The sequence below is a fragment of the Hyperolius riggenbachi genome, chromosome 1, assembly GCF_040937935.1.
Source record: "Hyperolius riggenbachi isolate aHypRig1 chromosome 1, aHypRig1.pri, whole genome shotgun sequence".
Lineage (NCBI taxonomy): Eukaryota > Metazoa > Chordata > Amphibia > Anura > Hyperoliidae > Hyperolius > Hyperolius riggenbachi.
Window position 1 is genome coordinate 613,080,364 of NC_090646.1, and position 25,183 is coordinate 613,105,546.

Sequence of the window (25,183 nt, forward strand, 5' to 3'; positions counted from 1 at the left end):
CAAATAAGGAGAGCTAAACCATGAGTTATGCCAAATAAGGAGAGCTAAACCATAAGTTATGTCAAATAAGGAGAGCTAAACCATGAGTTGCGTCAAATAAGGAGAGCTAAACCATGATTTTAGTTAGATAAGGAGAGCTAAACCTTGAGTTAAGTCATTTAAGGAGAGATAAACTGTGAGTTAATAAATAAGGTGAGATAATTTAAGAGAAAAGCTTTGTGAATCAGGCCCATTGCGTTTATTTTAGGTCAGATGCTTGAATTGATCTCCTTACTTTTAGCCTGGGAAGGTCAAAGTAGTATCATCTTACCTATAGATGGTCAAATTGGTGGCGTCCATTATTCCTTCTAGCTTGTATTAATTGTCTATGTAGGTTTGTCATTTGCATCCTCTGCATATATTGTAACTTAAAGTGTTCCTGAGACCAAAGAGGTCTCAGGTTTTATACTTACCTATGGCTTCCTCCAGCCCCATTGAGGCCACTTGGTCCCTTGCTGTCTCCCCGGGCCGCTCCTGTATCCTGCTGGACAGCCCGGTATTCTGGCCAAGTAGAGCTTTGTTGTGCATCCTCCTGTAGCCGGGAGAGTTCTGCAGCTGCGCAGTAACTACTTCTACTACTACGACAGGGAAGCATGCACGGATGGGCCACGCATGTGTGTGAAGCGCGACTCGATCAGAATACCGGACAATCCAGCGGGAGACGGCGAGGGGCGGAGCGTCCTCAAGGGGGCTGGAGTATGCCACAGGTATCTCTTTGGTCTCAAGTTTCCTTTAAAAACAATAATAATAGTAATAATTCTATTTCAGAATCTCAACTCTGATCTGCTTACATATTGTAGCAGCTTGGGGTGGGGAGCCCCACATCTGTATTTTCTAAATGCAGAGATTAAAATACCCGCCTGTCCTAAGCAGATAAAATATTGTTGGATTTCTCTTCAGAAATGACAAATGGTTCACATTCCATGCGAGGATTTTTCAGAGCCACTTACTCTGTCCGGAAAAGTGGCCGCTAAACCTGCTGGCACATTTCATTGTGATAAAACACAATCTGCTGCTTAGTCTAATGGCTGCAGACCTTCTGTAAATCAGGCAAATGTCGACACCCAAGTCCATCCGGATCATAAATCCCTTACAAATCATAATGGCCAAAATATGCCGGCAATGGGGGTTTTAGTATTTAGTCATTTTAACCTCTCAGCGACTGTGGGCATGCTATCCTTACATGATCAGACAGAATTTGCCACTCACAGAGAAGAGATTATTTTTGTCTAATCTTTATAACTGTGCCCAAATCTGATGGGTGGCTTTAGTTAAAGGGGCACTATGGTGAAAAACTAACATTTATATTTACACCTACACGTACCGTATTTTTTGGACTATAAGAAGCTCCTGCGTACGTACGAAAAGGGCGTCGGGAAAAAAGGGCGCGTGGTATAAACGATAAATGGAAAATATCGTTTATAGAAATATTGTGTAGAATTTCGTTTATAAATAGTGTTTTAAGAATTTATAAATCACTAAATAATGTGTATGAGATCGGCAATTCTTAAAACGTTAATCTTCCCTATTTGTAAAGTGAAACTTATATTTACGTTTATTAAAAACCCTCCCTGTACCTATCCCTAACCCCTAGACCCCCTGTTGGTGCCTAAACCTAAGACCCCCCAGTTGGTGCCTAAACCTAAGACCACCCTGTTGGTGCCTAAACCTAAGACCCCCCTGTTGGTGCCTAAACCTAAGACCCCCCTGTTGGTGCCTAAACCTAAGACCCCCCAGTTGGTGCCTAAACCTAAGACCCCCCTGTTGGTGCCTAAACCTAAGACCCCCCTGTTGGTGCCTAAACCTAAGACCCCCCTGTTGGTGCCTAAACCTAAGACCCCCCAGTTGGTGCCTAAACCTAAGACCCCCCAGTTGGTGCCTAAACCTAAAACCCTCTATGGATAATAAAACAGACATTAATAAATAAAAAATGTAAAGAAAAAAATGTAAATTATTTTTTTGGGTGGATAATAATGTTTTAGAAATGTTTTAGAAATAGTGATTTAGTATCTTCATAAACGTTATTCGTCACGGGCTCATTTTGTAAACTTAAATCATCACAAACATAGTTATAAATCCTTAAATATCTCCGGGCGCCGTTATAAATCCTTAAAAATCTCCGGCGCCTTTTTTTCCCTGTTCAGCGCCCATTAAACGATATTTATAATGGAAGTGAATGGGGCGCCCTTTTTGTCCACTTGTCTCATGCGCCCAAATCTACTGCTTCCGAAGCTCCTGACCATAAGGCGCACCTCGGTTTAGAGGACCAAATCCAGGGAAAAAATATATATGCTAAACCTGGTGCATCCATGGTGAAGGAGCATCTTGTGGATTATGCCCCCTTTGTACCTCATTCCTTTTTGTACCTCTTGTGTCTTCCTGTGTCTGCCTCTGTCCCCCTTGTGTCCTCCTCTATGCGTCCCCCTTGTGTGCTCCTCTATGCCTCTTTGTGTCCCCGTGTCCCGTTTTGTCCCCCTGTGTCCTCCTCTGCATGGGCACAGTACAGGGAGTCCCCAATATTGCGGCGGATTGGAGATTTGTATTGGCAGGCGTTCACTAGTTAGGAACTCCCTGCATTTGCACTATAAGATGCAGTGACTTTTTTCCCCAGTTTTGGGGGAGAAAAATTGAGTGTTATAGTCCAAAGAATACAGTAAGTTGTACATCTCTCCCATAGTAAATGCACTTTACTTTCTATTTAGCTGCCTCTCAGAGCAGGTACTGTAATCTACCAATTCCGAACCTCTTACCAGCAGGTAATTTGGGTGCCGGAGGCGCTGGGGAGGTTTTCATGTTAGTAGCCATGACTAGAGGCTATAACAGGAAATGTGGATGCCCAATATAAATACTGTGGCTACAAATAAAAAAGCTCCTGATATTTTATTGGACGCCTTACGTGCCCAAATTTCCTGTTATATTGGTTAATTGTGGCTATTAACTTGGGCACCTATGGTGGCACCCAATCTCCATAACTGTGAAGGTTGCAGGGACTGAGGCAGGGGGGATGGTTAGGGTAAGGCATGGGGGAATTGGTTAGAATTCGGCACCGGTGGGTGGTGTTGTTTAGGGCTGTTATTTCCCACAATGCAACAAGGCTCCCACGGTGTGATGTCAGAACCATGATCCTGACATCACACTGTGGGAGGGGTTTCACCACAATATCAGCCATACAGAGCCCCCTGGTGATCTGTTTGAGAAAAGCAATAGATTTCTCATGAGAAAGGGGGTATCAGCTACTGATTGGGATGAAGTTCAATTCTTGGTTACAGTTTCTCTTTAACGTCTACCTGCATTGTTTTGGGTAAAATTAAAGATCACATTTGTTTGAAAGACCCAGGTAAAATAACCTAACTGTCCACAGAATAGCCCGTGATGAGGCTGGCATCAGTGCATGCCACACTTCCTCTGCTGTGAAGGGAAGCACAGTGCAGGCTCTGCTCTCATTCTGGGTGACCTCTGGTAACATGGCACCTGCCAATCAACACCAGCCCTTCTATAATGCATTGATTCCTTGCTCTGTAATTATATAGGGGCCTGTGCTGACTGGTGGTTACTGAGTTACTATGGATCACCTAGAAACCTGTGATCTGCACTTGGTGATGTCTTAGCATATTACAGCAGCTGCAGCAGATGCTCATGAGGGACTTGTAGCTGGTCTAGCAGCATGTCATGGCTACAGAATCTCTTTCACTTGTAATAGCAACAAACAGCATCACAGCTACAGTCACTGGGACATGCCTCTGTGATACTTTAAATACCACTTGTAAAGCGCTTTTTTCTCATATTACTCAAAGCACATATAGAGTATATGTCTCATCAATACACAGTTGCAGGACGGACTGCGTTACAGTGGAATTAGTGAATGCAGGGAAGGGTGTGGCAAGGAGTTCCAAAGTGTAGGGGCAGCATGACAGACGGCTCTGCCTCCAAAGGTTTTAGAAGGGGATGACCAAGTTATTCCGGTAGATCCATGTGATGTAAAGTTGTGGAAGGTGGGATACAGTTGCGATGAATCAATTAGATATGAATGCCAATAATCCAATAGAATTCTCCATTTTACGGGTAGCCAGCAGAGTGACCGAAGGTGGTGCAGGTCTTTTTTTTTGGAAGGCTTGTATAGAGAACATTGCAGTAGTCCAGCTGTAAGTAACCTGTTGATATGTTACAAAGTCTCCCATGTGGCAGTGCCCTGAGGCCCCTTTTCACACTGGCACCTTGCGTTACCTTGTTTTGCCGCAGGGTAAAGCTAAACCAGCGTATTTCATACCTGGTGCTGTGTGATTTGATGTGCCGGAAGTCTCCAGTTTGACGTGCGGGCAACAGCGCGTTAGGGGCCAGCATGCGCGGTGACCAGAAGTAATGTTAGTGTATGGCGGTGCAGCTTTTTTAAACTTTTTGGCATTCGCGTTTCAGTGCACCTGCGCGGAAGCGTATTTCTTCAATACACTTCCACGCAATTATAATATCGACCAGACGCTAGAGAGTCTCACTTCCTGCTTGGCTTTCAGCCAGAAGGAAGGGATTATCGCGCATTGCTGTGGTAATCTCCAAAGGCTATTTTAACCCCCTCCCAACTGCCTTACCCCAGGGGCACAGTCCCCCCTTACCTCAGGGGCACCGTCTCAGTGCTTGCCATAGGCGCTGGTTTCCCTAGATCAGAGGTTCTCAACGTGTGGTACGTGTACCCCAGGGGGTACTTCTGATGGTTCCAGGGGGTACTCAGGGTTCATATACTTAACCAAGAATAACAAATTTAGAGTTTTAGAAAATGATTAATCTTATTTAAACAACACTAAATTAGTATTTTAGTTAATTAAAAGCAATAGTAAATGCTTGGAAATTGTTTCAAACCAATTATCATGTACTACAATTAAATATATATTTGTCAAGGGGTACTTGTGATAATATTTACTATGCCAGGGGGTACTTGGTGAGTACAGGGTTTTAAAAGGGGTACATATTAATGAGATGTTGAGAAACACTGCCCTAGATAACGTATGCTGTTCTCAGGCATAGGCTACACAGGCTATTGTGTTTTGCTTTTTAATTTCTGATGTATTTCTGAAGCGCATTAGCAAAATTTTGAAAATATTATTAGAATTTTGAATAAGATCTTTTGGAACAGTGAAGAAGTAAATTTAAGCCGGTGTAGACTAGCCCTCAAAGTGCTCAATAAGACCCTAATTAAAATTCAAGTGCTGCATTCAAGACCTTGCCAAGATGCTTGAGGAACGCATGTTAGAAGCAAAACATACAGAGCTATATACTTGTGTGTTCCCTAGCCTAGTGTTTCTCAACATTAGTATAGCATGTACCTCTTTATTAATTACTTCCTTATCCAAGTACCCCTATAGTGGGTAACATCATCTCAAAGAGCCCTTTGACACTAGGGGCCCGATTCACTAAACCGTGCCAACACTTAGCACGACAGCGATAAGCCGCTTTGCATGTGATATCATGTGCTAAGTATCATTATCACGTGGTAAGTATCATTATCACATGGTAAGTATCATTATCACGTGAAGTCACTGCAGATCACGGAATGTAGATCATGAATTATTACTGTATACAGTACATAAAGCGGCGCACGTTAAACTTTGCGCGCACCGTATTACATTAACTTACATGTTAATTCAAGCACCATTGCTGATTTCATTACCAAACTCTATCTTCTGATCGCGCGAAGCGCCATAGTTTTCAATGGCAAAGTTTAACGCGCTTCGCTTTATGTACTGTATACAGTAGTAATTCATGATCTACATTCCATGCGTGATCTGCAGTGACTTCACGTGATAATGATACTTGGCACGTGCAAAGCCTTTACACGTGATAACTGAGTTATCACGCTTTAGTTAATCGAGCCCTATATATTTGTAGAGATGTAGCGAACGGTTCCCGAACCGTTCGCCGGCGAACATCTCTGAAAGCATGGGGCTTTTACTACTTCCGGGTTGCTCTGACCCGGAGTAGTACGCCTGCGCTGCCCGGCAAAGCGCGTCCTAGATCGCGCTCCTGTTGCCGGGCACTTTCTGCGCATGTGCGTGACGTCATGAACGACGTCACGCACATGCGCAGAGAGTGCCCGGCAACAGGAGCGCGATCTAGGATGCGCTTTGCCGGGCAGCGCAGGCGTACTACTCCGGGTCAGAGCGACCCAGAAGTAGTAAAAGCCCCAGAGATGTTCGCCGAGCGAACAGTTCGCAACATCTCTATATATTTGTTGGGCATGCTCCATACTTGTGGATACAGTACATGCTTTCAAAAGATGTTTTGATACTTTTAAAGTGAACCTCCGGACTAAAAATCTACTCAGCAGCACTGAAAAGGCTTGGTGTTTCTTTAACAGTTTCACAGCATCAGAACTTTGTTTTTCTTACCAAAGCATCGTTTTTAGCTAAGCTCCACCCATCAAAGAAAAAAAGCCTGGGCCATTTTTCCCTGATGCTGTGCAGAGCATGATAGGATTTCCTATGTTGTTGTTCACGTTGCCTAGCAACTGGGAGGGGTGATCAGCACACAGGACAGTTGGAACTGTGTCTCATGCTCCCTGTCACCTCCTTTCAACCAAAAAGATGGCTGCCCTCATGAAATCAAACATTTGCCTGTTCTTTTAAAACAGGGTGGGTAAGAGATTATATTACCTATCTATTTTAATTAACATAACTAATGCAACTTAATGACAGTATGTTGGTTTAGGCTGGAGTTCCTCTTTAACCATAAAAATACTTACTCAGATTTATTTTTTTAAAGCAAACCTGAAGCAAAAATAAACTTATGATATACTGTAATGTATGTGGGGTACAGCTAAGAAATAGAACATAAGTAGCAAAGAAAAGAGTATGTTTCCAGTACAGGAAGAGTTAAGTAATTCCCGCTAGTGACGGATAATTGAGACCCCACCATAGTAAAGTAGTAAAGTGGAGTTCTCCCCCATTCAGCCCAGCTACTGCAGAAAAGAATCTTGAAAGGGATATAGGTGTTTTCTGTAACATAAGAAGAAGTGTTCCCCACGGATGCTAAATGCGACACACTGACGTAGGAAGTTTGCAAACACTAAGCGTAAGTGAAAATAAACTGCAGACATATAAATGGGGCTTCTTCACACCACTGGCAGACCTGTAAATCTATTCAAAATGACGGTACATCACACAATAGAAACTGACAAACTGTAGAGAAATATAACATGATGTCAGCAGAGAGTGTGTGCAGCTGTGTGCAGAGAGCAACACATCGTTCAGAAATGGGGAATTCAACCTTCATGATAAAATGACCCTAAATATACGTGAGTGCTTCTCAAGTCTTTTGGTGTTAAAAAAATTACAATTCCATATTAAAATGCAGCCAGCTAAGAATATGCAAAACTGACAGTGAGCTCGAATTGCCCTTCTTTGAGGCGCAAGTCAAAGTGTTGGTGCAGTTTAACATTTTGTAGTTGTAAAACTTACGGATCAGCTTCTGATTTCGTCGGGATTCTGAATTCCAAGTTTCCGATAAGAAATCTGTTTTCCGCAGCGGAAATCGTTATTCTGTGGAAATACTGCATTACTGAGACTCGGAAATTATTTTAAGGCCCGGTTCACATTGGCGTTCGCTGTCCGGATTCGCCTGATCGGATCCGGACCGTATACTGTACAAACGGAACGTACGTTCCGCATAGCAATGCAAAGTCTATGCGGACGTTCACATGCGTCCGTTCCGTACAGAACGGAGCCGGATCGGATCCGGACTCCGGATACTTTTCCAACATGCTCTATTTTTCGGGTCCGGATCATCCGGCCCACGCACCCGGACCGGAGCCTGACTGCACCATCCGGAAATAGAAACCAATGGGGAACGGAAAGCACAGAACACACTGGCCTTAAAAAACTGACGTTCTACCCCACTTCCTATGCGTTTTCTAGCGGCCATTTTGGATGGGGACACATGGGCCCAGCATTTCTGGAGTGGAGCAGCAGTGACTAACGTGCTGGAGCTGTTTGGCAGTATGTCTGACACGGAGGTGAGGCCCTAAACAGCGGAGGACCTGATTCTACAGGTGCACCTTCTGCTGACCTCCCAGACCCCAACATTTTTATATAGTTTTTTATTTCTTTTACCAAACGAATCCGGATCGCAGCCGTATTCATACCTGATGCGACCGGACCGGATCGGATCCGGTCCGGTCATCCGGTCCGTTTGGCACAGAAACGCAAGTGTGAACGGGGCCTAAGCCAATCACAAGACTCTGACGCATTGTGCAAGTTAGAAAATCAGTATTGTGCCATGGAAATATTAGGCCAGTCAGACCACGAAGTATCTGGCCAATTAGAAACGGCAGAATTTTACCGCTGTTGCCAGAAGATTCCGCATAATAGTTTACATCCGCAAAAATTAGCAGTGTGATCATAAAGGGGCACGTTGCACATACGCAATTGTAAAGCATATGTGTGACCTAAACAGCCCATTTTTTTTTTAATACTTTACATCGCGTGCCACTGCAGTTTACTTTGTTTTTTTGCCCCACTACACTTAGCCTTGCGCTGTGTGCATTTCATAATACATTTTTATAACATTGCATCATACTATCACAGTTGGCTGTTATAAGTAAGTCTCATAAGTTTATTTTCGCTTCAGGTTCGATTTAAAAGGAAATAAATATATGTCGGACTACATATTCTTCTCACTTCAGGTGTCCTTTAACCTCCTTGGCGGTAATCCTGAGTCAGGCTCGGGGGTGGAAAAAACAAGCCAGGAGCGGTAGCCCAGAGTGACTCGTGGTTGCCGCCGGGAGCCTTGTGCAGGCATAGCGCGCAACGGGTATTTTCACTCACCTCCCTGGGGATCTAGACACTGGAAGCCATTCTTCTTCCTGTCCTTGGAGGCTGTGCATCCCCCTGGTGAGATCGCCGTCTGTCATCATGATGACAGATGGCAATTTCACTACAGCACCACCCAGAGGACGGAGGGAGAACTGCAGCGCTGGATCCCAAGGAGTTGAGTAAGTGCTGGGGCTGCTGCAGGCTTTCTAGCAGCATAATTTTTTCCCAGGTTTTGGGGTCTAAAAGCCTGCAAACAAATTGCACTGCTTTTAGACGCTATAATCCAGAAAGAATCATAACGCCAAGGGAGTTAACGCAGACATTTTTTATTGGGCTTTAAATCCAGAGATATTGAAGTATCATTTGTAGATGTGCAGCAGCTGGGATCTAATTAACATGAGCCACATATTGAGCTTTGGATTACCACATGCTTTTAAATGTACTTAAATGCTGGACATAAGAAGGTGCTATCCCGCTTTGAGCCAAACAGCAAATCGCTGACAGATTGCCTGACTGGCAGGGCTGGAGCCACACAAGTGAATGGATTCATACTTGAATATTAATTTTACTCATTTGCTTAATTGAGGATCTCTTCCGTTTAGAATTCCTTGTAAGATTTTATTTATGGATAAATCTGTCCAGCTCATTCTAGTTTTTCTATATAAGGAAAAACAGATAAAAGTACATTTTTGATATACTGCATGGATTGAAAACTTCAAAAACAGGTCGTGCTCCAATAGTGATTTTACAAAAATGAAATCTGTGGTGAATGACGTGTTTACTTCAAATGTCCAGTCATATGCAGAGAAGATTATGTTATTATTATCATTTAGTATTTATATAGCGTCAACCTCTTCCACAGTGCTGTACAGAGTATAACTGTCCCTCAGAGGGGACAATCTAATCCCTACCAGTCCTATGTCTATGTATGTATCGTGTAGTGCATGTATCCTAGTCTAAGGCCAATTTAGGGGGAAGCCAATTAACTTATCTGTTTGTTTTTGGGATGTGGGGGGAAACCAGAGTCCATGGAGGAAACCCACACAAACATGGGGTGAACATACAAACTCTGTGCAAATAGTGGCCTGGGTGGAATATGAACCGGGCACTGCAAGGCGAGTGTGCTAACCACTAGCATAGTTATGGCAAATGAAATACAAATTCGCTGTGGCATGGTGGTTAGCACTCTGGCCTTGCAGTGCTGGGTCTCCGGTTTGAATCCCAGCCAGGGCACTATCTACATGGAGTTTGTATGATCTCCTTGAGTCTGTGTGGGTTTCCTCCAGGCACTCCGGTTTCCTCCCACATCCCAAAAATATACAGATAAGTTAATTGGCTTCCCCCAAAAATATAGCTCTAAATAGTGTGTAAATAATCATCAGCTGCAGCTGTGTGTCTTATCCTGCCTGCATGTCTGTCTCTCTCTGCCATGCAATCTAAAGTAAACAGTATACAGCCAGGGAGAAGTGTAACCTAGGTATATATTACAGCTGTGCCCTGACCCCCCCTCCCCCCACACACACACACAGATGCCGACGCAACAATTGTTACATACTGTACAGCTGATAAACAGCGCATCATTTTTTTCTCATTTTTCTGAGCTGAGAGACCTCTGAAAAGGCTTCTAGTGTTGCTGGCTAAAAGCTCTATAGGAATGTGGGTTTTACAGAAAACTGTTTCTTTCATAGTTGTTCTTTAAGCTGAATACTTACCATCCGACGGAGGAAGATGGATCCATTGACACCCCCTCATGACGAGCGCTCCACGATCCATCCTCTGGCCAGCAGGTACACTCGACATAACAGGATGGGCGCGAATGGGAAGTCAAGCGATCGCGGAACTTTGCACGGAGTCTCCGCCATGGCGGTCGTTATCGCCTTGCGACGCTAAATGACATTCGCATGAACGCGCGCCAGTACCCACGTCGCGAGATTGCAGGAGCAGTCGCTCATCACTCATTCCCCTCAGTGATAGGCAAACTTGGCTTTCCTGCTGTCAAAGAACTACAAGTCCCACAATGCATTTGTCTTATGAATCATAATTATGGCTGTCAGACTCCTGCAATGCATTGTGGGACTTGTAGTTCCTTAACAGCTGGAGAGCCAAGTTTGGCTATCACTGAGGCCTGACTGATCCTTTTCTGCAGAAGTCAGAACAGCTTACACTTCAATGTCAATGCTCTTATATCATAGCATGCTAATTGTTTTCTCTTAATTTTTTTTTTCTCTTTCAGAGAGCAACCCATCTTTAGCACCAAAGCCCATGTCTTCCAGATTGATCCAAATACAAAGAAGAACTGGGTTCCCACCAGCAAACATGCAGTTACTGTGTCCTATTTCTATGATAGCACAAGGAATGTCTACAGGATAATTAGTCTGGATGGGTCGAAGGTAAAGTGGCTTCCCATAATTACTGGATACCATGCTCAGTTTGGTATAGAAATGGCTTTGATGCCTACATTTAATACAATATACTGAAATGCTTAAAGAGGAACTTAACCGAAAAATAGTAGTAGGGGAAATAATAAATCAATACATTGCAAAGTGAGCAGTTAAAAAATATAAGAGAGATCAAGAAATGATTCATATTTGCCATCTAATTCATTCATGTTGTTTGATCTACAATGATCCTGCAAGTCATCATCTTTACTACTGGCAGACATGAAAAAAAACAAAAACCATACAGCACCAACTGCCATTATCTATAACGATACCCCCTAACAATGCAATGGGCTAAAAGGTTGTGTAATGCTGGGGGGTTATACTTTCTGACCACCCAGCACAGCAAGGCTAAGAGCTGGATAATGGAAGAGGCTACACAGGCTGCGCAGAGCAACTGCAGCTCTGGGTTTCTGATAAGACGTAATGCGATGTTGCGCTGCTCTTGCGATGTTGCGCTGCTCTTGCGATAGCAAACATTCAGATACAAGACAGACTGGAGTAAGGTAGCCAATAGCAACCGCAGCAATGGCTACCTCGCAAAGACAGGATTATGCTAGCTAAGCACGGTTGATCACGCTAAGCACAACCTACCGAATCGTGCTAAAAACTGACTAGCTGAACACAGGATATCAACAGTTCGAGTACGTATATATATCAGCGGCACTGATATATCACCGTAACACGAATACAAGGAAAATAACAAACGCTGACTAGAATATGTATATATTGGCGATGAACCAATATATAACATAAGCAAGGAGACTAGCTAGATCTGGACTGGAGCAATACAGGGAACTAACTAGGCAATACAAACAATACAAAATCTCTGCACTAGGAGTACGTATATATGTCTCCGTGGGAAATACATAATCGTAGCTCCACAAGATAACTGAACTAAAAAGTAACAAGACAAGGAATATTATTCACAGTATCAAAGGACCCAGTAACAGCTTAGACAGAGCTGAAACTATGACGGGCGGGGTCTAAAAGGGGAGGCAGACTTTTATGCTGGCATCAGCCAATTGATGCAAGCATGCAAATCTCCACACAGCTGAATGGTAATCATTCAATCCTAAGCTGGCTTGGTTACCATTTGCTAGCTGAAAGACTCTGTACCAATGCATGCAGTCCTATGCAACAACATGCATGCAGGAAATCCAGGGCTATCTGGCTGCAGTTCAGTTGTAGTAAGCCATTGGTGGAATGATGACAGCATTCTGAGCTGCCCAGAACTGCAGAGCAATTGCAAATGACTATGTGACTCATTGCGAATGCACAACCGAATACAGACTGAAAAGCCAGAACTGTCCGTCTGCGGCTCCACCGCAAATGCACATAAAGAGATACTGGTTGCTTGGCATTTGGAAACAGCTGTTATTTTCCACAATGAAACAAGCTTCACAGAAAGGAAACTGTCAGGACCTAGGTCATGACATCACCACAATATCAGGAGCACATCATGTCTAAGTTGATATTTTTACACCTTGTCAACAAAATGCCTTTTAAACCACTATCAAGAAAGAAAATACTTTATAATAATCTTGCTAATACTTTTTCACCTACGTTTTGGTAATTTTTCAATTGCAGAGTGCTGAAAAGTAATTTTAAACAGAAGATGAACAAGTATATCCTAGGAGAAAACTTAGGAGAAAAGTTAATTGCATAAGGGCATACAAGGGCACAACGGAAGAACCCATTTTGGGTGGAGTTAGCCACTAATAATAATGGGTGGAGGCCCTCTTTAAGTAACTCTGAAACAATCTGTAAAAAAGTTAGATACTCACCTATGGAGAGGGAATGCTCTGGATCTCATCGACTCTTCCTGCTCCTCTCCCCACAACCTCGTTTCCCCTCTGTCCCCCCATTGAAGCTATTCGACCAACTGGTTGAATATGCCTTTGGGGATCCTTGGGAGGCTTCAGAAGCACTCGTGTCTCAGAGTGCTTCCAAAGACAGGTGACTCCATACTGTGCACATGCGTGAGCTCACACACACATGCATGCGCAGTATGGAGCCGCCCATCTTTGGAAGCACTTGGAAAGACAGCAAGTTCTTACAAAGCCTTCTGTGGACCTCTGAAGGCAACAAATTTGAATGGCGGACAGTGGCGGAGCCAGAACTTTGAGAGGATACTGGAAGGCTCTTTGAGATCCAGAGCCTTCTCTCTTTATAGGTGGGTATCATTTTTTCTTTAAATAGATTAAATTTATAGAAATACTGAAAATCACCCAAATATCTCTCGTTGCTGCCTGACATTTTTCTTTAGAGTTCTAACATCTATAGAGTTAATTAATTGCGAAGTCGTGAAAATCCCTGACAACACCAAGTCCTGACAACATGGCTTTGAAGCCCTGACAACATACATTTATTTTCCCTAAGAAAGCTGCTTTTTTGATGATGCTGCGGATCAGCTGCAGGGCTGACTCATTTTTATACATTTCTTTACGCCACTCCATTGAGGCCTTTCTGCTACTGCCAGCTATTTTATTATAACATCCACAATGATGGAGAGGTACATCACACGCCAGTCACATTTGATATAAATATCTTCATTTTGGGTATGCAGCAGTTTAATTAAGTTTTTTTTTTAAGCTCTAAGCTGTGATCGGAACAGCATCAGCAAGTAAGCTTCTCGGGTTTCTCAGCAGATGTGAAGATTTCTGATTGCTCTGCTTCTTGCTGTGAATGGATGGTGCTGATTGATCTGTAAACCTCATGCTCCTGTGATGTTGATGAATTAGATATGGAGTAGATAGTACAGGAGATAGCAGGAAAGGTGTGCTCCACTAGTAGATAACAGAACATGGCCATTTCCTCCCTCTGTCTTTAGATTTGATAATGGTAAGTTTGATTATATAGTTGCCTACTCTACAAATGAACTTAATAGAGCTGGATTTCTTGAAAGGCCACAGAGGCCCGAGCATAGGGCAGCAACTGTCAAAGGGAGACATGGGCGTCATTTCATCAAAGGCTGTACAATAAGGCTGCTTTCACAGTGGGACGTTACAGGCGCACGTTAGTGCAGCCTGTAACGCACCCCCACCGCACAGCAATGAAAAATCAATGGGCTGTTCACAGTGCCCACATTGCGTTACACAGTAACGCTGCACGTTCGTTTGCAGTGCAGCATACTGTGCGTTCTAGCGGCTTAAGCCGCGTTAGACTTTTTGCGCATGCTCAGTATGTGTTTTTTTTTTTTTGTGTGTGTGGGCGGAGAGGAGGTGGGGAGAGGCCGCTACGTAGCCAGTCACATGGCTACTTTATATTCACTGCACTTGCAGTGTTTACTTCCAGGAGCGGCCGCTGATTGGCTGGCGGGACCATGTGATGCGGAGAGCTCCGCTCACGTGGTCTCCGCGGCGCATCCAACAGAGCAGGCGCACCAACAGCTGCTTTTAACGCGGCTCTTGGTAGCGTCCTGCTCCAACACCACCAGGCGTTGCGTTAGGGGCACGTTATGCGCCCTATAACGTCCCCTAAACGCAACGTCCTGGTGGGAAAGTAGCCTAAAGAAAAAAGTTGGGAAAATACCTCATTCTGTATTTTAGGCTTTTTTGCTAATTCATCAGTATTTTCACAGGTACGGTAGAAGTTCGGTAATTTACCAAGGCCCATTCAAAAACTAACAGCGGCGCAGTGTGAGTTATCTGTGTTGTTACATGCTGTTCTCCGTGCAGTGAGGGCATTACAATAGTTAAAGGCATCCCCACATCCCTTTAGATGTACATGTTTGTTATACTGCCTCTGCTCGCTCTAAATCTGTCTATTAGTCTTTCTTAACATTTTTATTTAATTGCCACAACTTAGAAGAACTTCCTGGAGATATTAGGCCCTGTACACACGGCTGCGCTTGCACTGCGTTTTTAAAATCGAATGCGCTTTTTTAATTGCAAGGTTTTTTGAAAAATCATGAAAATCGTGAAGACCTGTACACACTGGTGCCATGCGATTTTTGTATTTTCATGAAGGCTTTGCGATTTAAAGGTCGGATGTGATTTTAAAAGCGCAGTGCAAGCGCAGCAGTGTGTACAGGCCCTTACACATGCCATGCTTAAGGGATTTCCCCACTAGCTACTCTGCATTTTCAAACAGGAACCTAAGGGGTTAAACGGCCGCAGGGGTAGCCTATTTTGTTCCGTTGTCTTTGCTTGCTGCCTGGGGGATAGAAAAGCTGGACCCTCCGAAGAAGGCTTCGGATCCAATCACAGGGACTTGCAGGAGATAGAGGCTGTTCCTATTGGCTCTCTGCTCCTGTCAATCATGGGGATATCCACACGGAAGGCATTCGAAACTGGTTTTGGACAAAGGAGAGCAGCTGGTAAATATGCAGTAGGTTGCTATGTTTTACCGCATGCTCTTCTCTTCATGAATTGACATTTGCTGATGTGGTGGAGGTGTTTACCACACAAGTTGGTAATTTACCTCACTGCTCGGTAATTTCAGCTTGCCATGCGGTAACAGCCTTGATGAATTGACATTTCGGACACATGGGAGCAAAACATGGCAGATGAGGCTGCAAATTGGGAACAACACATTGAAGAGGGGTTGTACTATATGGCAGGGGAGGCTGCAAATGAGGAGCAACACATGGACGAGGAGGTACTGTATATGGGAGAGGAGGCTACAAATGGGGAACAAGACATGGAAGGGGAGGCACTGTATATGGGAGAGGAGGCTACAAATGGAAAGCAAGACATGGAAGGGGAGGCACTGTATATGGAAGAGGAGGCTACCAATAGGGAGCAAGACATGGAAGAGGAAGCTACAAATGTGGAGCAAGACATGGAAGAGGAGGCACTGTATATGGAAGAGGAGGCACTGTATATGGAAGAGGAGGCTACAAATGGGGAACAAGACATGGAAGGGGAGGCACTGTATATGGAAGGGGAGGCACTGTATATGGAAGAGGAGGCACTGTATATGGAAGAGGAGGCACTGTATATGGAAGAGGAGGCTACAAATGGGGAACAAGACATGGAAGAGGAGGTACTGTATATGGAAGAGGAGGCTACAAATGGGGAACAAGACATGGAAGGGGAGGCACTGTATATGGAAGAGGAGGCACTGTATATGGAAGAGGAGGCACTGTATATGGAAGAGGAGGCTACAAATGGGGAACAAGACATGGAAGAGGAGGCACTGTATATGGGAGAGGAGTCTACCAATGTGGTGCAAGACATGGAAGGGGAGACACTGTATATGGGAGAAGAGGCTACAAATGAGAAGCAAGACATGGAAGGGGAGGCACTGTATATGGAAGAGGAGGCTACCAATAGGGGGCAAGACATGGAAAAGGAGGCTACAAATGTGGAGCAAGACATGGAAGAGGAGGCACTGTATATGGAAGAGGAGGCTACAAATGGGGAGCAAGACATGGAAGGGGTGGCGCTGTATATGGAAGAGGAGGCACTGTATATGGGAGAGGAGTCTACCAATAGGGAGCAAGACATGGAAGGGGAGGCTACAAATGTGGAGCAAGACATGGAAGAGGAGGCACTGTATATGGAAGAGGAGGCACTGTATATGGGAGAGGAGTCTACCAATAGGGAGCAAGACATGGAAGGGGAGGCTACAAATGTGGAGCAAGACATGGAAGAGGAGGCACTGTATATGGAAGAGGAGGCACTGTATATGGGAGAGGAGTCTACCAATAGGGAGCAAGACATGGAAGGGAAGGCTACAAATGTGGAGCAAGACATGGAAGAGGAGGCACTGTATATGGAAGAGGAGGCACTGTATATGGGAGAATAGGCTACCAATGGGGAGCAAGACATGGAAGGGGAGACACTGTATATGGAAGAGTAGGCTACAAATGGGGAGCAAGACATGGAAGAGGAAGCACTGTATATGGGAGAATAGGCTACAAATGGGAAGCAAGACATGGAAGGGGAGGCACTGTATATGTGAGAGGAGGCTACAATGAGTCGCTTTATATGGAAGTGTGGCTTTGCTGCCTAAGGCAGTACATGAAAAGGGGGAGCTGCTGCACATGGATGCTACCCATGGAAGAGGGGGGCTGTATTTGGAAGGGGAGCCACAATAGTTTTCCTAGGGGAGGAAAAAGTACAAATCCAGCCTTAATGAACTGTATACACTACAGGTTTGATTTACTAAAGCCACATACACACAGTGATGACTTTGGTCATCTGAAACAATCCTTAGTGATCATTTTAGATGAGTGCCTGATGAGTGTACAGGTAGGTGCTCTGCAATACCAGGCCCTTCATCCTCACCAATTGTCCAATGGGAACTCTTCATCCGACTGCTAATGAAACTTGTCTTGCTATAAGTTCTCGTTGTACTGCTCAGGAACTATGGCACCCACTGTTGTCTGTATTATACTCTGCACAGCACTGCTAAAGATAACAGTTATACATACAGTATATTCAAAAAATAATAATAATAAATGTAGCTCTCATTGATGTTGGAAATCTGCTCATCATGGAGCCTAGCATCTTGCCTGTATAACGATTCTTAATCAACTCAATGTTTGGGGTAACAAAAGCATTCTGTACTTTCACACATAGCTACAGTTATTTCTTTTCCACACAAAAAAACCCCAAACAAAAACATTCTGCAAGTTGTAAACAATAGTGGTAACCTCTCCTGTCTACCACAAAAAGCTAAGAGAAACATGGTAAAAACTCTGTAGCTGTGTTGTGGGAAGCCTCACCCTAACTAGCAGAAGCCCCCTCTCCCGTGTTTCTCCTGTGGATAGGCATGACTTTATTGCTTACTCCTGCCAGCAGGGCCGGCGCTACCATAGGGGCGATTGCCCCGGGGCCCCAGCATCCACTGGGCCCCCAAGTGTCCCTACCACTGCATGCTACCTCCTCCCCCTGCAGCACTATGGAATCAATGGGTGGCAGCCACACACTCATCTTGCTTAAGTCTAGGGGGCCCCCAATGTCCTTTTGCCCCAGGGCCCCATTGTAGCTAGAACCGGCCCTGCCTGCCAGTATACATTGGAGGGGCTTCTGACATGATAACGTATGTAGGAAGTACAACGTAGATTTTAATGTTCCTTGAGGAGCATAAAGTAGTTAATATGTGGAGATAAGTGACTCCCCCTACCCCCCCAACTGTCCTGAATTTATTAACTATCTTCTTTAGGTGGCACCTTCACTTGGCTCATGATCATTTCTGAAATACTAACTATGAGAATAACACTTGTTGCAAAAGCAACATACTCACTATATGTTGAACAGACTTATGAAAACTACGAAATGTGCATTACTTTTATGTAGAGCGTAGTGATGTTTACATGCGCTATCTGTGCATATAAATGTTGCCCCCCTTTTTTTTTAAGTAAATAGACCCAGTTTGTCTCTAATCTTTTGGCTTTGCTAACCCAGCATGCCTTGCAACACCCGATTATTTACTACATTTGCACTAAAAAATATCATGTTGATGGAGCGTACAAAGAAAATTAGTTAGTGTTGTTTAGTTTTCAACAAATAAAAATGTCCTAAAAAAAGTATAGTTCCATAACTGTGTAGTTAGGGGAACAACCAAGACACTCATTTTATTTTTACCTATATGGCTTTGTTCTGTTGTAAGTTCTGCAGTGCTGTTTGGTAGCAATCCCTATATTTGCCATGGAAGACACCCGATCCTTAGACAGGGTCCGGCTTTCTATGCTTTTATATTGTGGATATGTTTGTGTGGCTTCATGTTTTTGATATTATTCTGAAAGGAACTATGCTCTGTTTTTCCCCAGGCAATAATAAACAGCACCATCAGTCCCAACATGACATTCACTAAAACATCCCAGAAGTTTGGCCAGTGGGCAGACAGCAGGGCCAATACAGTGTATGGCCTGGGCTTCTCCTCAGAGCATCATCTCACAAAAGTGAGTATTGTCGCAGTGACCTTGCATGAAAGTCCATACAAATGTGTCATTGTCTATAACTGTAACTATGCCTCATGTGAATGACCTATATTCTGCTGCTGAAAACACTCTGCGCCGGGGAATGAGATTTAATGGGCTTTCAGATTTTTCTTTTCATACTCTAATGCTAGGCATGCGCGGCTCGATTTTGCCGCTTAATTCTCCCACTCGATCGATTCCATGCTTGATTCTGCAGGCGATTCTCTTCAGCTCGTTTTTCTTATCCTTTTCCATTGTCCTCAATGCAGAATCGAGAAGCGAAATGACCTGGAGGGAGATCGGACATGTCGGAAATTATCTCTCGAGCCATCTAAATGGCTCAGAATAGAGTTGTGTATCCCCAGCATTAGTTAACAATGATAAGTAGCTGATTTTCGGGCAGGATCCTGACACTGTATTGTCTTGAATTCTCTATTAAATATGGTCGAGAATTTAGTGAGGATTTGTTTAGAGAGTAATCAAAGAGATGTTACCAGAGACTGGGTGGGACATCTTACATGATCCTGCTGTCTATTGGCTGGGAGATGTTACCAGAAAATGGGTGGACATCTCACATAATCCTGGTACCTATTGGCTGCTAGATTTTAACAGAGAATGGGTGGGATATCTCACATAATCCTGCTGCCTAATGGCTGGGATATGTTACCTCTCTCATGCCTTGAATGCTGTATGGTATAGTAGCTGCTTTTACAAAGTTTTTTTTAATAAATGGCAATGTTTTAATTGGATGTTCCCGGCCTGCTGCTCTCAATCATTTTATACTGTGATGAACTGTTGATTCTGGGCTTAGCAGCACTCCAAGAAGCCTATTAGTTGGATCCTGTGCACTTCCTCTACATTAATATTATTTCTGATAAAGGGATTATTGTTAACCTAATTTATGTATTTCAGCTATAAAAAGAGAATAAGAGGGCGAATTCAGCCAAAACCTTAAAGAGAAACTCCGACCAAGAATTAAACTTTATCCCAATCAGTAGCTGATACCCCCTTTTACATGAGAAATCTATTCATTTTCACAAACGGACCATCAGGGGGCGCTGTATGACTGATATTGTGGTGAAACCCCTCCCACAAAGAAATTCTGAATACGTACTCTTGGCAGTTTCCTGTCTGTGAACCCTGTTGCATTGTGGGAAATGGCTGTTTACAGCTGTTTCCAACTGCCAAAACAGCAAGCAGCAGCTACATCACCTGCAACAACAGTAAACATGGCACCATGTGATAAATGTCAGAATATAAATCAGGGATTTAAAATATTTTACAATGGGCAAACACTGACTAAATCATTTATACATAATTATTGTAAAAATGAAGCACTTTTTTTATTACATTATTTTCACTGGAGTTCCTCTTTAATAGTGTTGCTGAATCGATGGTTTAGCAGTTGTTTATCTGCCAATTGTACTGGCTAACTCTTGTGGGAGGAGTTGATCAGTTGCTGTGGGAGGAGTTGATCAGTCTGCCTGACTCATTCATTATGGACTGAAGGGGGCGATGCAGTTTAAAAGGCGGCCTGACAAAAGGGAATTGCAATAGTCAAGGCTGGAGATGACGAGGGCATGGAAGAGTTGTTTTGTGATGTCAGGGGACAGGAAAGAGCGGGTTCTGGAGATGCTGTGAAGGTTAAAGTTGCTCAGAAAACTGACGTGCCCTGTTGATTTAAATAAAGTGCAAATGTTCTCTTGAAAGAATGCAGCAAGTAAAATATTTTTCCTATGGAAAACCAAATGCAAGAGATTTTCTGAATTTAAAAATGCAACACAAAAATCCTCACATACTGTAAAAGGGTTCTTTGAAAACCATTGTGTATGGAACATGTCTGATATGTCTGATGACATGATGGAGGATGCTGGACTCCAACTCTAAACTGCTGTATCCCATATGTTTCAGCATAGACAACAGTTTTACGGAGAGCTTTCTTTCATTCAAAGAAAGTCAATAAAAGTGAAAGAAAGAGTTGGCACTACCTGATGTACCGTATTTTTCGCCTTATAAGATACACCAAACTACTCCCCTTTTCTATACATTTCGCGTTGCGATTGCGTCAATGCGTATGTGTATGCAAATTGTTTTGCAATTGATCCAGAAATCACAGGGACTTTTTTTCTCCCACTTTTGGAGGCGTCTTATAAGGTGAAAAATACGGTGTTTGATGATGCAGTTCATATTAACCCCCTTGGCGGTATGAAAAATACCGCCAGGGGGCAACGCAGCAGTTTTTTTTTTGATTATTTTTTTTTAAATCATGTAGCGAGCCCAGGGCTCGCTACATGATAGCCGCTGCTCAGCGGCATCCCACCAGCCCCGCCGATCGCCTCCAGCGATAGGCGATCAGGAAATCCCGTTCAAAGAACGGGATTTCCTGGAGGGCTTCCCCCGTCGCCATGGCGACGGGGCGGGATGACGTCACCGACATCAGCGACGTCAGGACGTCATTGGGAGACCTGATCCACCCCTTGTCGCTGCCTGGCACTGATTGGCCAGGCAGCGCAGGGGTCTGGGGGGGGGCGCGCCGCACCGGATAGCGGCGATCGGGCGCGCGGCGGCGGCGATCGGGGTGCTGGCGCAGCTAGCAAAGTGCTAGCTGCGTCCAGCAAAAAGAAAAATTATGAAAATCGGCCCAGCAGGGCCTGAGCGGCACCCTCCGGCGGCTTACCCCGTGTCACACACGGGGTTACCGCTAAGGAGGTTAAGTCTGAGGGACCACTAGACAACTTGCACATACCCAAAATCTCGCTCTACATGCTCAGGATAATGCAACAATCTAGATAGATAATCAATAGAACAGAAAATCCGGCACTGCACTGCTATGCCACTTAGGACAAAGTGCTCACAATAAATTTGTGCAATGCTTATTGTTGTGGTCCTACCATTAGGTGAGATGGATGGCAGCATGTGCAGGGTGTGAAACAAGCAGCCTGATGGCCGTTTCGCACGGTGATGCTTCTTCCAAGGCTTGTCTGCTGTTATCCGTCTCACCTAATGCTAGGACCATATTTGTGACAATAAGCATTGCACGTATTTGATTGTGAGCACTTTGTCCTATGTGGAATAAATGGCTTTTGAAGCACTGCAGTGCCGGATTCACTCAAAAGAAATCAGCCTTCGAATCCAGTGGCTTTATAGCATTGCAGTCCATTCAGGTATTTTGTGGCTCCTTTCACACTGTGAAGATTACTTTGCAATGCGATTGTTCTTCAATCACAGCACAACCTATCCAAACACTTGCATCGGTGCAGGGCGACCATACAGTGAGGCATACAATGCAGTGAAAGTATGCCTCACTGCCACTGTAAACACACTGCATGCAGTGCGTTATCCCAACTGAGCCTGCAGCATCGCACCGCACCGTCATCCATGTGAAAGCCCCAACATGGACCTAAATTATTTTTCCACCCCACAATTCAACTCCCCTGCCCGACTTCACAATTTCTGTTGCTAGTACTTCAATCACCCCTGTCCCCCAGGCATACTTCCTAGGTGTAATACTGGACTCGACTCAAACCACACATTGGCAGACTATCCTCTTTTTGCCTCCGCCTAAAACACATCTACAGCTGCCTTTTTCTCACATAGGACGCTACCAAACTTGTTCATGCCCTGATTATCTCACGTCTAGACTACTGCAACTCTCTGCACCGTGGCCTCCACGCCAACCGTTTAGCCCCACCATCATGAACTCTGCTGCACGACTCATCCACCTCTCCTCCCCCTTCTCCAGCCCAATCCCCCTCTGTCAGTCCCTTCACTGGCTGCCAATTACACCTCATCCACCTCTCCTCCTGCTTCTCCAGCCCTATCCCCCTCTGTCACTCCCTTCACTGGCTGCCAGTTACACCTCATCCACCTCTCCTCCTGATTCTCCAGCCCAATCCCCCTCTGTCACTCCTTTCACTGGCTGCCAATCACACCTCATCCACCTCTGCTCCCGCTTCTCCAGCCCTATCCCTTTCTGTCAGTCCCTTCACCGGTTGACAGTTACACAAAGAATACAATTTAAAATCCTTACTCTCACCTACAAAGCTCTCCACAACCTAGCTCCTTCCTATCTAAATCAACTTATTTCCAGATACCATCCTACACGCAATCTCTGCTCTACTAACAATGTTCTCCTGTCTTCCTCTCTGATCACCTCTTCTCACTCCCCACTTACAAGACTTCTCTCGATCTTCCCCCCTCCTCTGGAACACCGTCTGCTTAGCTGCAGCCTGGATATTAACTGTATCTTCTTTTTTCGTGCAGTTTGCAGAAAAATTTCAGGAATTCAAAGAAGCTGCTCGATTAGCAAAGGAGAAATCCCAAGAAAAGATGGAACTCACCAGTACCCCTTCACAGGTATTACTTCTGCCTCTTCTACTTTTCTTCAAATTATTACTGTACTTATAGTATGCATGCTTAAAGTGGACCCAAACCAAACAATTTTTTAATTCAAAATATTTAGTTGCACCACTCTGACACATGCAACACGCCTTCAAACCTATGAGCATTTCAGTGCATACTTTTCACCCTTCTCTTTTCATAACTAGGGTTATACAGGTGGCAGCCATTAGCAATTCCTCCTTTGCTGGACACCACCTACTCCACCAGTTTGCCGTATTCTGTCCCTGCAATATGAAAGGAAGGGAGGGGTTCCTCCAATAAATGTAAAATATTTTATATTTGTCATCATGCAGCTGAAAAAAGGCTGCTATTTATTAATATAATATAGAAAATAGATTTTATTTCTGAAATCTTGTATTTTTAATTTGGGTTCACTTTAAAGGGGAACTAAACTCAGAAATTACTCTCTGTTGTAAAGGATAAGCCACAGCATAATAACTGTTATGGAGAAAATTCTTCATTACAGTTTAGGGAAATCCTAAGAAAAAACCCTGAAGTGTAACTTGCTTTCACTTTTGCAGAGGGCACTGAAAGGGTTAATCCGCAGTGTCTACTATATGGAGAGCTGCCTTGGCAGAGCTCTCCTGCAGTCTATGCACAGCTGTGATAGGAAAGGTTGATTTGGCTAAACAAATACAGAGTTTGTTAGGTAGCTACTGTATCTGTGGAATAAAGACTTCTCATTTTGTGCTGTATTTATTTATTTTTTTTAAAAAAAGGTCCACCTTGGGCCAGAGATGACTAAATGCAAAATATTTATACGTACCTGGGGCTTCCTCCAGCACCCTCCAGACCGATCATTCCCACGCTGTCTTCCTCAGTCTTCCTGATCTCCTGCTAGAAGCCCCGTAAGTTTTGCCAGTTGGGGTCAGTCGGCACATGCGAAGTGCAGCTGCACACGCCCCCCATAACAGGCCGCACAAGCACAGTGCACCCTCTGACTGGCCCGGCCAACGGGCCTTATAGCAGGAGAATGGGAAGGCGGGGGAAGACGGCTTCCTCCAGCCCCTGGCAGCTGTCTTTTGCCCTCGGTGCAGCTCTGCTCCCCGGCAGTGGCTCGAAGTCCCCTCCGGTACCAGGGTCCTACTTGCGTTCTAGCACGCGGCTCACGTAGTCTTGCTGACATCATCCGGACTGTACTGCGCATTACAGTCCAGCTGACGTCAGTGCGACTCAATGAGTCGCATGCTGGAACGCGTGAGAAGTCGACCTGGAAGCTGACCATGAGAAGTCGACCTGGAAGCCGACCTGGCGAGGTCGGCATCTCCACTACAGCTCCACATATAGCCGGTGGCCTGGCATCCTCTCTGGTGCAGATGCTGTCCTTGCCAGGTTGGCATCTGCTGCGCCTGTGCGAAAGCCGCTCCCGGTCGTGCTAACGTCATCTGGAGTGTTCTGCCCAGTAGATGCCAACCTGGCGAGGGCCACCGGGGAGCCGGCTATTAGCAGAGCTGCAGCGAGGGCACAGGACAGCTGCCAGGGGCTGGAGGAAGCCCCAGGTAAGTGGATTTTTTTTATTTTTATACTCCTCGGACCTTCCCTTTAAGTTGTGTGTTTTAATGCACTTTATGCGCTGTATGGAAACCCAGAATGCAGCATGCTGTTTGCGTTTTGAAAATAAAAAAAAGCACATC

The 25,183-nt window shown here is 44.5% G+C and overlaps 1 protein-coding gene across 2 annotated transcripts in view; it reads left to right on the top strand.

Annotated features, from left to right (window-relative positions):
* HOMER1 (homer scaffold protein 1) overlaps positions 1-25,183 on the top strand; it is a 130,705-nt gene that overhangs the window by 29,682 nt on the left and 75,840 nt on the right. For both annotated transcript variants that reach the window (XR_011023458.1, XM_068250201.1), the window contains exons 4-6: positions 11,071-11,227; positions 18,999-19,130; positions 23,412-23,504. Coding sequence is in view for 1 of the 2 variants with exons in the window: in XM_068250201.1 (XP_068106302.1) it covers positions 11,071-11,227; positions 18,999-19,130; positions 23,412-23,504 (382 nt within the window). In the remaining variant the exon portion in view is untranslated. The remainder of the gene's footprint in view (positions 1-11,070; positions 11,228-18,998; positions 19,131-23,411; positions 23,505-25,183) is intronic.